Source organism: Phascolarctos cinereus, unplaced genomic scaffold (assembly GCF_003287225.1).
Source record: "Phascolarctos cinereus isolate Bilbo 61053 unplaced genomic scaffold, phaCin_HiC Scaffold_3;HRSCAF=262, whole genome shotgun sequence".
Taxonomy (NCBI): Eukaryota; Metazoa; Chordata; class Mammalia; order Diprotodontia; family Phascolarctidae; genus Phascolarctos; species Phascolarctos cinereus.
Window position 1 is genome coordinate 178,677,171 of NW_027555736.1, and position 12,045 is coordinate 178,689,215.

Sequence of the window (12,045 nt, forward strand, 5' to 3'; positions counted from 1 at the left end):
GATAACAAGGATGGAATATCAATTTATACATTATGTGGTTTTCACAATGAACTTGCTCAACTAAATATGATTTATGTCAAAAAAGCAGGAATTCCTTCAAATCTATAATAAATGCAAGTGTGTAACTGAAAATAACCCTCTTTGGACTTATTTTGGTTATTTTGTTTCAGCATAAAATACAAGCAGAAAATATTAAAAGGATATTGGGCATTCACTATAGCTGTATTATTTATTTCTTTAGGCAACTGGGGTTAAGTGACTTGCCCAGGGTCACACAGCTAGTAAGTGTCAAACATTTGGTCTGAGGCTGGATTTGAATTCAGATCCTCCTGACTTCAGGGCCAGTGCTCTATCCACTGAGCCACATGGCTACCTCATATAATCCTTAGTTTCCCTCAAAGCTCAACTCATATGCCACCTCCTTCAGGATGCCTTTTGTAATCACGTAGCAATTAGTGATCCCTCATAAAGTTACCTTGCATTACTTCACTGTTATAACTCCCATTAGAACACAAGTTCTTTGAGTGCAAGGATTATCTAAATTTTTTGGTCTTTGCATTCCAGTTCCTGTTACAGGCTATAAAAAAAAATGCTGGTAAAAATGAATTGTTTGTCTATTGTCTTTGATATCTGCTCTCTCTCTCTCTACTTCAAGATGCTATATTCCCTTCTTAAAAAACTCCTTTGTCCAACAGATATTCAACCTAATCTAACATATACTTTATTGTCTGAAATAACACACATTGTTGTATAAAAATTTTTGTTTGAAGTGTGCATGGTTTGGCTAATTTTACTTGATAGAAAAAGCTTAGGAATTACATAAAGTCAAACTTTTAAAGTCTGACAGAACTAAGAGATGGGATTAGTATTTCGAAGAAAAAGTAGTCTTCCCAGATTAATGAGATCATAATCTGGTCATTCTTTTTGGTATGTCTCTCCAAAGAATTTATCTATTCACTTTTCACTGAGTCATTTTGCATTTGTTACATGCTGCTTTAAAACTTCTCATATTTTTTCATGGGAATGTTTTTTTCTCTCAAAGTAACCCAAGGATAGAGATCTTTTGCTTTTATGTTTTTATGCAGACCCCTAGAATAGTGCTGCCCACACAGTGGGTATTCTGTAAATACTGGTGAATGTCAAGAAGATCCACCTATAAACATCCACTTTTCTGGAGAACCATGGGATGCCAAAACAATTGGTCATTTCAGTGAGGCATAAGTCAAAATCTTGATTTGATGTTTGGGTAGACAAAACAACTCCTTCACTGTTGGCTTCTTTCAGGCTACGGAAAGAGCCTGAGGCAGATTCATCCAAAGGGCAAGAAAGAACTTCTGGGAGTTTCTGTTGTCTCAGATTGTATTTATAGGATTTAGAGGATGGGAAAGTGGATATGTGGTTATGTAGTTATATCTGGGGTCGGATGGTAGGGTGGGGAAAGATTTGTTAGAAGTGCTAACATTCTGAACATAAGGACTTCTCCCCCTTTAATCATCTCCAATACATATGTTTTATTTCCTCTGGAGATTTTTGTTTCCTAAGCATAAATATACATTAACTATAGAATCTCTGTCTGAGGCTTTTATCTTCCACTTAAGGATTACTAAAAGTAGTTGTATGAAATGCAAAAACTATTTAAGGGAACAATTGGCATAGGGAAATAAGAGAGAAGTACAAAGGCAATCACAGATTAATGAACCACTGTTATAACTGAATAACACACTAGATATAAAGAAACACCATGCAATCGTAAGGGAAGACAAAAAGATAACATGTGTGGTGGTAGCAGTTACATACCTTGTAGGTGGACACAAATTGAACATTTTCACATATGCTGAATTTACAGCAGAAAAGTCTTCCATATTTCTGATATACATGTAAACCAAAATAATATCTTTCAATTCCAATCCCTTTGCAGTGATAACAGCTGTAAAAGGAAAATTTTACTGTTAAAGCTATGAAAATCACCGATCTGCCTAGGTCAGTGATATTTTAATTTGAGGGATTTTTTTTCCCCCTCACAGCGAAAGATTACAACTGTCTGGGTTTAATCCAATAAGCATTTACTAAAAAGCATTCTTCTTTTAGGCAAGGCCCTGTGCAAGATGTTGGGAATCCAAAGAAAAAAGCAGCAGCATTGAAAACAAGAAGCTTGTATTTCATTGGGGCAATACAAAGAGTCAACAGATTAGAATGATCTGAATTACATACACTGAACCATGGTTAAAGAAAGGGTTTAACTTGGCTTGGGTTGGGGAACTATTCTACATGACTGAAGTTTGGTTAAGTCAGGCAAGCAAAAGTCAAAAATAAATAGTTAGGAACATAAGGCTAAACTGGGCATTTATCAGACGAACACATGTCAAGAGTATCTAATTAGAATTTCAGGTCACAGAAGGCCTAGGTCAGGGTTTAGTCAGGCAGGAATAAGACCAATGAAATCTGTACAGAGAGCGGGGCTAGAACCAATCTGATAGGTTAGAGTAGAAACATAGGTGTGAGCTGGGCCTGACTTAGACCAGGGCCCGGGTAGCTTACTGGGACAAAAATGAAACATTTGTAAGTTAACAAAAAGAGATTTAGCCTTTGCAGGTGAAGGATATTAAACAAAGATCAGCATATAGGACATCTCTGAATCAGCTGAGCACAGTTCCCTTGTCTGCATCATCCACTGTGACCCATCAGCTAAACCTCTAAGAGGTTCCCCTCTGCTTCCTTCCCATCTCTAGGTCTTTCTGGCTGCTCTGTACTAAAAAGATGAAGAGAAAATGTTGACAGCCTTAGCTATTAATCTCCTGAGCCAACCAGGTTTCAAGAAATGTCTCAATAGCTTTTAAGGAAAAATTAGCTGACCTTGGGGGGGGTGGGGGGGTGAGGGTTTAAGCTATTGCTTCTACCACAGTAGGAACTGAACCTTCTCTGACAGAGACAAATTGAATGGATGAGATTGTAGATGGGCAAATGAAACAGAGAGGTTAAGATAAGCAGATATGAGAGAGGTAGTTGGGCTGAGGTCAGAAACATGATTTGGGAAAAGATGTGCAGTTTTCTTTTTAAAAGGTCAACTGAAAGCTTCCCAGGTTTTTGGGTGGTTCGCACTATTACAGGGCCTGCTCTTTTGGAGCCTACATCTACTTTATAACTCTTGCGGTCAAAGGTGTCTTGCCAACTCTGTGAGCAGAGGTGGGCAAGGCAATCCTAGGGATTGATGGGGAACTCTGTTAGCACCTCAGCAGTTGTGGTACACATGACCTTTCTGGGGTTGTTGCTGCTATTACTAAAGCATCTGCAACAAGGTATCTGGGATCCATGAGTGATTGAGGCATGGTGAGTTAATGTTTTCTCTATTCTTTGATCACTTGGATGTTTCTTTTTTGAAACACTTTTCTGAGTTATTTTGATCTTATATCATACAGTAGTAACTTAAGTGAATATTTTTTCAACATAGGCATCATTATTTAAAATTCACCAAGGTTTTCTCTTCATAAATGGTCTAACAGGAGGTAGACATAAATGAATAAAATAAACTACTTTTGTAAAGCACTGGGATTTAACAAAATGGTTTTAGGCCTTAGTACCCTCCTATCTTTCTGTTTTTTTTTTTAACATATTGGTCCCTTCCACCTGCTCTGTGGTTTAGCCATACTATTCCTCCCACCAATATTCCATTTCCCATCTCTGTGCCTTTGCACTAGATGCCCCCCATGCCTGGAATGCTCTTCCCTCCTCTCTATACTGACTCTTAGAATCCCTAGCTTCCTTTAATATTTAATTCAAGCATCACTTCCTTTAGGATGCCTTTCCCAGCCCCCATGGTTGCTAGCATCTTCTCCTTTAAGGCTACCTTTCTATCTGCTGGGTATTTACCATGTGTATATTGATTTATCTGTGTTGTCTCTTCCAACAGAACGCAAACTCTTGAAGGCTTTTTCTTTGTATCACCAGTGCTTAGCACTGCACCTATCCCAAAGTAAGCAATTATTAATTGCCTGTTGATTGCTTACTCAAATTGTCTTCTGGGCTGGTTGACAAGTCACTGAAGAATGCTAGTTTTATAACCTTGTTTACAGTTACCAATCTTTCTGGACTCCAGAAGGTATTTTCTAGCTTGATCACAAACCTCAAATAACTGGTCTTGGCTCTGAACAACTTTTATCTGCTTCCAAAAATCAAATTTACTCCAAGGATAATGATGTGTCATTAGCAATACTTGATGATAATGAATTTCTGTTGAATAAATGAATGCTACCATTGAGGATATTCAAAAGAATCTGTTGCAGATTCTGAAGGAAATTTGAAAGCAAAGTTTCAAAATAGATTTGAGTAATAAAGAATACATAGGCTTCCAGGGTAACCATGATGTGTCTAAGAGTTATTTGAATATATAAGTTCAGATATATTTGCTAAAAGACATTAACATCACTTTACAGTCATACCCCATAATTCTGATGCTATTTAAAACTGGTTTTCATTCAGATGAATTTCTCTGTACAGATGTAGATGACAGATCGGTACAAGAATGTTCTTTCTAAAGAAGTCTGTAAGAACTAAATGCTTTCTCATGCAACTCAACCTTTAAAGGCCTAAGTGAAAGTTCTTTCCATTAGCATTAATACCATGGAACTATTAACATTTGCTGTACCTTAAAAAAGTAATTACTTCCAGTGGAAATCTAGCTGTAGCAGGTTTGCAGTGCTAAAGCTCAGAAGGTACTTAGAGTATGAATTTCTGAACGTTAAAAAACAAAACAAAAACAAGGCATTGTAGCCCTTAGTTTTTGTTTAGTGAATCTAAAAAATAAGCAAGTCCCTAATATGTTGGAAGTGCTTCAATACTTGAATAACTTCATAAAGTTCATTCTATCTTAAAAAGTGTCCTTAAACAAAAAGAAAAGACAAAATGATCTAGTTTAAGATGAATGGACATTTGTCAAAGCAACTAACTGCAGCTATAACTGAAGTGGGCAGCTGGCGACTATACTATTTGAGAAAACTACTCACTGAGGATCAAAGTAATGTAGACAGTCACCTCTTTTTTTTCCTCCTAGTTTGAAATCCTATGTCATTCTATATTCTCTCTGTAAGCAAAAGCATCAAAGAAAAAAGGAAACAAAATAGATTTTTAAAAGAGGTGTAACTTTTCTTACAGGTTGCTCCCATGGAAGTATTCTTTAAAATAATAAATAAAATAATAATTTCAGGTGGGTCACAAAGCCAAAATTCCAATTGGTCAGTCACCAAGTGTTTATTAAACATTTACTATATGCCAGCAGGCACTGGGCTATATTCTGGGGACAAACATAAAGAATGAAACAATCCTTACTCCCAAGGAGCTTAACTTCTGATGGGGGAGACTGCAACTACATACATACATACATACATACATACATACATACATACATACATATGTTTTACAGAATAAATATAAAGAAAATAAATACAAAGAGTGCATGGTTGAGGAGGGAATATATTCCAGGTATAGGAGAAAGCCAGTGTGAATAATCCTGGGAAAAGATGGATTTTAAAAAGAGGCCAGAACTTTTATCATGCATTCAATACATGCTTGGTAAAGGAATCAAATAAAACTTTTCCTTTAGAAATACATTATTTTCTGGAAGGAAATTTAATTTTGTAAAGAGGAAGAATTCATTTATGGAGGGCAGAGTGACTGATTTCAAGTACTATTTGGATCCTGATTAGACAATTTTTGTTCATGCATTTTCTGTGGATTTTAATTTATTTCTATCCTTCAAAACACTCATGATTTTCACTAGAGAGGGCAGTCTCTCCAAAAATGGAGACTGCAATCTCTCCATTTCCAGTAGATAGTTTAGATAGTAGCTATGGTTAAAATATTTATCACCTAGTGTCCAGCCTTCTGGATATAAGCATCCCTGAAATTAGCTAGGTTAGTTCTTGGACAATTAATTGCTGAGTCTATTGCTAGGCCTAACCTTTTGAGGTCTTCTTGCGTGTGTATGTGGGGGAGAGGCAGAGTAGTATTTCACCAGTATAGCTTTCAAAAACTCATGGTTACTGGCACAATGTGATAACCAATTAGACTAAGATTTTAATGAAGTATTGACTTTAAGTATCTCAAGGGTTGTCACATAAAAGACGGATTAGTCTAGTTTTATTTACTCAGAGAGAGCAGAATTGTAAGAAATGAGTAAAAGTAGCAAAAAGGAAAAATTAAGCTTGGTATAATGAAGATCTTTCTAACACTGAGAACTATTTAAAAGTGGAATGGGTCATCTTGAGAGACTGTTCTGTCTTATTTGAGGACTCCAAGAAAAGCCTGGTCATTTCTTAGGCACCTTGTAGAGGGAATTCTTTTTCAGGTATAGTTTGGACTAGATGGCTGCTCAAGTCCCTTCTAACTCTGAAATTCTGGGATCCTGGATAAGTGTATAACCTTGAACAAGTTATTTCACTTCCTGAAGTCTTAATTTCCCCATATACAGATCACATGCAAGATGTAGAATGATTGTATTAGATTACATGCCATCAAAAGAGCTTTTCACCTCTTAAGATATGAAGCTATGACCTGCAGGATGGGTGCTCAGAATCCACAAATATTTCTTAGATATGAAGAAATATCAAAATTGTTTAGTGAAATGTAGAAGTGTAGAACTCACTTGACGCGTATAATGCTATACTTAACAAATGAAAATTCCTAACTGATTCAAACAGGGTTAAGTGACTTGCCCATGGTCACACAGCTAGTAAGTGTCTGAGGTTCAGGTCTTCCTGACTTCAGGCCTGCCACTTTATCCAGTAGCTTTAGGTCTTCTTGTAGCTTTACCTTAAGGTCAATAAGGGATTCTACTCATTCTTGGGGATTCAGAGTCCAAGATAAAATAACAAAAATCATTAAAGGATTAGGAAAAAAGGCAAATGAGAAAAGGCAATAAGAAATGGGCTTATTTGGTTTGCAAAAAAAGATCAAGAAATAAGTTAAGAATTTTCAAATATAAGATTGTCATGAAGACAATGATAAGCAGTACATGAATGAATCTAAATTATGAGAGGGATATAGCTTTCAACATTAAAAAGAATAAATATTAAGGAGGCACATTACTAAAATGTGTGGTATGATTGTGGTATGATCCCTTGATTCTTGGATGATTTTTTACAAAGAGTAGAACAAATAGCAGTAAATGAAGTGATTTACATTTAGGACTCCCTGAATGCTAGGGCTGGACCAGGTAACTTTCTGAGGTCTATTCCACAGCACACTCTACAAGTAAAAGTTCAAACCGAAGACTACTTGGTTGTGCTGTTTAGAGGATATATCTTAGAACCATCAAGTGGTTTTAGGTCTATCTGTATCAAAAGGATCTATTGAAATAGGCCAATGATCATTCCATAGCCCTTAAAAAATGTTTTATGCAGCATACTACAAAGATTATCTTATCTAGAGAAGGTAATTTCAAAGGATATTGTATATGTACCCACATGCTATTTCATTGGCTCATTGAGACAAATTCATGAACTGCTACAACCAAACACTCAGATTTATTAATTACTTCCTCATCATTACTACTATTACTACCACCACCACCACCACTACCACTATTACTACTATTTACTGCTAGCTAAAATTTATAGTGTTTACTTTGTGCCAGGCATTGAGCTAAGCATTTTACAAACACCGGGAAATAGGTGTTATTAGCATCATCCTCATTTTACAGATGAGAAAACTGAGGCAAGCAGCAGCTAAGTGACTGGTGTGAGGACACACAGTAAGTGTCTCAATTTAGATTTGAACTCGAGTTTTGCTGACTTCAGGCCTGGCACTCTATCCATTGTCCCACCTAGGTGCTTGAACTTCCAAAACTTTCATTCACTGCTTTGAATTTTAGCCAAATATCATTATGAAAAATAATGATGCGCCTTATCTACTTCTAGTATGCAGCAGAAGCAAGTTGCCATACCTATACCACAGAGAAAAGAAAGACAGCATAGCATAGCTTGGCGTCAGGTAAAATAGAATGGACTATAATGGCACTATGATGATATTTCTGGGAGGTTCCTAACAAAAGTAAAACTAAAGTCACTTTACTAGGGAACACAGCTTAATCCTGGAACTTAGAAAATATAAATTATTTTGCTTGCTATGGCATTCTGGTTCATTCCTAGCCAGAAGGAAGAATTCCAAGGGTCACGTTGTGAGAACAAAGGAAGATACACAGAAATGACAGGTTCCCCCATGGCATTCCATCCTCTTTCTGCCCACACCCCTTCCCCTTGCCCTGCCAATGTGCAGCAGAAAAGAGTCCAATGTTTAAGATAGGCATCAAAGACAATTTAAGCCAAGATGTATTAAAATAACAGATTCAAAATATTTATCAATTAAGTTCATTAAGGTGGAATCTTTTGTTTTTGGCTAAGTGATGGGGTTAAGTGACTTGCCCAAGGTCACACAGCTAGTAAGTATTGTATGTCTGAGGCCAAATTTGAACTCAGGTCCTCCTGAATTCAGGGCTGGTGCTCTATCCACTGTGCCACCTAGCTGCCTCAAAGTTTCTAGCTCTAAGGTAGAATCTTAACAGTTCACTGATTCTAAATTAAAAAAAACAAACTGGTAGACCCATAAAATTGCTAGTTAAAAACTTAAAATGGAGAAGAGCCCTTATAGGTCATAAAAAGATAACAGAGTCATTCTTAACAGAATAGATTCCAGATATAGAGGACACAACTTGGCTTTTTGATCTATGCAAATAAACTTCTTAAAAATGTCAGTGAGAGATATTAAAAAGCATGAAATAGTTGTTATTAAAAGTATGTATGAAAATTTGATGATCATCTAGCAAATTAGTTATTAACACTCAAACTTCATTGAATGCTAATTTCATGAACATTATATGTGAGCAACAGTATATTTACCATATTCTATGAAATGAGGATCAATTTTCAACAAATTAACATCTAAAATGCTTCCTATGATTTATCAACAATAAGAAGAGTTTACTCTCTGATCTCAGCCTGCTAAAGTCCAGAAGAAAATATGGATTTCTAAATCCTTCTGGCCAAACTCATCTTCTTTAGGAATGATTAAATCAATTAACCTTGCAAAAGGAAGGTTAAAAGGAGTTCTGTATACTTCTTTCTCACAGCATGTGAGAGAACAGGCAGAAGTTTTGAGTGCACTGCTGGTGGGGTTCAGGAAAAGCACATACCAGCAGATGATCAGCTCTCCTTTAACTAAAATTTGGCAAAGAAACATACTGTGGTTTCTTCAGATGACAGCATCATAATTCATTTAGCTCTCTCCTACCTCTTCAAAAAAAGGCCAAAACCCCACAGGAAATGTGAGCATTGACATTTCTACCCAGGATCAAAAACTGACTATTTTGCCAAAAATTGAAAACAATACAGCTAATACTGTAAATATACAGTAATGTGCTGAAAGAAGTCGGCTGCTGAACTGGTCAATGACACAATCTGTCATTTCTTTTTTTTATATTCTGATGGATGATAGGTAAAAATAAATATGGTTGGATTGGCAGATACCCATGCAAATATGATGAAAACCAAGTAAGTGTTATAGATCCCTCTTGCATCAATTTACAGATTATACCCCAAAGATTTATACTGAACACTGGTGCTTTTAACTGCAAGTCTGATTATACCTTTCTAGCTGATTCCCAGGCTGTTAAAAACTAGCTTAAGGGCCATCTAGAAGATATGATTTCTTTGCTTTCTAAAAAATGCTAAACCTTCTTTATCACTCTGTATTCAGTCATGAACTCAGCTGCACAAGCCAAACGTAAAGATTTTATGGGCCAATCCATCATGAGAATTCGTGAACAAGAATACAAGTCTACTCATGCAGGCACTAAGAGTGATTTCCATTTTTATGAATGAAAAAGACCCCTGCATAAACATTCTTTATTTAAAGTTTAAAATGAAGAAAGATGCAAAACAAAATGGGGACATTTTGTTTTATATGTCATTATCTTGTAAGAGGGGGTTAGTAAGGACTCTGGTTTATAAGATTCCCTAGATAGCACTTCCTCCTTTGCATTAAGTACGTTAATGAAATTTGTGTTTGCTGACCTAATCCTAGTTGCCACAATGTACAACAGCAACAGCTCTCTTGAAAAATTAATTTAAAATTATGATGTTAACAAAAGTACTTTAGGAAGCCCCTAGTATTGACAAACATATAGATGTACATGCAACCAGGAGCCCCAGGATCCAGTGGTTTGAATAAAGCTCTGGAAACATATTTTAGACATAATTCAATGCTACATATTTTATATTTCTCCCCTATCTGGCATTTTGTTAATTTCTAAATTAAATCATATCTGTGTATAATCAATATTAAATTTAATAGTATCCAAATCATAAGTGCTTGCTAAAGGTATTGGTTACAGGGTAGCACAAATCCTATAGGCTATTTTTAGAGGACTAAGATTTAAAACGACAACACATCTCTTCATTCTTACTTTTTCCTAAAAGTAAGAAAAAAATAGTTGCATTATTCAACGTGAAAATGATTAGAGTGAGCACCTTGGAGAGAAGAAAAGGCTTCAGCTGCTGCATCCACAACACTTTGCTGCTCTGAAGGAATAAAGGAGGCTGTGATGCAGTTAATCCACTGGTAACCATTTGAAGATTTTCCTGAACACTCCGATTTCTTACCTGGGAAAGTGAAACACTAAAGAATTAGATCAAAACTTAGCTAATAAAATATTTCAAAGCAAAATGCCCAGAAATGTCACATCTTACAGAGTGAAATTACATTTTATTAGACTATCATGCTAAATCACAAGTTTATAACAATTAAATCATATCTACCCATAGAATGAAAAAAAAAGTCTTTAAATTTATTTTTTAAGTTCTTTTTTTCTTTAAAACATAATTTTAAATAATTAAAAATACTTGAATAATTTATCTTAATGATTTCTTTGTTGTACATTAATCCCACCATCATGTAACAGGTGAGAATGACAAAACACAGAAGTGAAAAAAAGATATTAAAAATAAAATTTCTTAATTTAAAATATAGGATAAAAGTGATTTAAAAAATTTGTTCCTAATCTAGAAGTATCAGCTTGAGAGTTGTGCTAAGAGCACATAATCATATTTTATGTAAGTACCAGGGCACTGTGATACCTGCAAAAATCAGGTTTGTATTATTCTACATACTGCCTCAAAAGTCTAAAATGAGTAAAAAATCAGAAATCCAGAATTCTCCATTATAAATTGGTTTTGCTATATTTTCAAGCATAACAGGAGAAATGAATTAATAAGTTAATTCATGCAAACACAAATTCAGTTTTATCATATTTTTGTTTGTTCTGGAAAAATTCAGTGTTAAAACTATTCACAATAGAGGATTACTTAACTGAGTCAGAGAATTCTAGAATTAAAAATAACTTTAGAGATCATCTAACAGAATCATCATTTTACAGTTTCCCATATGGAATCCAGAGAATATAAGTAACTTGCCTAAGATCACAAAGCTAGAGCAGAACTTGAACCCCATTTTCTGATTTCAATGTTCTTTCTTATGCAACATACTGTCTCTCATATTGCCATGCCAATGTCGAAAAAACCAATAACTGCATTTAACAGTAAGTTTTGCAGTAAAATAGACAAATCTCCATAGACTCCATAGTTTGCAGGTGATTTTGTACCTTACAAAAGCAAAATGAGGGGGGCAACTAGGTGGCACAGTGGATAGAGGACCTGACTCCAGGAGGACCTGAGTTCAAATCTGGCTCACACACATAATACTCACTAGCTGTGTGACTCTGGGCAAGTCACTTAACCCCAATTGCCTCACCAAAAAAAACCCCAAAAAAACCCCTCCATAAAATCCTCCAAAAAAACCAAAAGCAAAATGGGGAAGACTAAGATTTTCAGACTTTTAAAGAAGTATTACTTTCAGACTTAGGGTTTTCATATTAACAGTTAATGCTTCTCACTACATTAAAAAAAAAAGTGAGGACAATTCATATTTAAAAAAGCAAATGTTCATTACCTAACTACAAGTTTAATCCACCTAATTTTAAAACTGTCTACATATAGAATA

At 35.4% G+C, this 12,045-nt stretch overlaps 1 protein-coding gene across 4 annotated transcripts in view; it reads right to left on the bottom strand.

Moving 5' to 3' along the window:
- Positions 1 to 12,045, bottom strand: part of DPH6 (diphthamine biosynthesis 6) — a 470,106-nt gene that overhangs the window by 210,616 nt on the left and 247,445 nt on the right. For all 4 annotated transcript variants that reach the window (XM_020993930.2, XM_020993810.2, XM_020993745.2 and 1 more), the window contains 2 exons: positions 10,518 to 10,649; positions 1,798 to 1,927 (listed from right to left, as the gene is read on the bottom strand). In XM_020993930.2, coding sequence (XP_020849589.1) covers positions 1,798 to 1,927; positions 10,518 to 10,649 — 262 coding nt within the window. The remainder of the gene's footprint in view (positions 1 to 1,797; positions 1,928 to 10,517; positions 10,650 to 12,045) is intronic.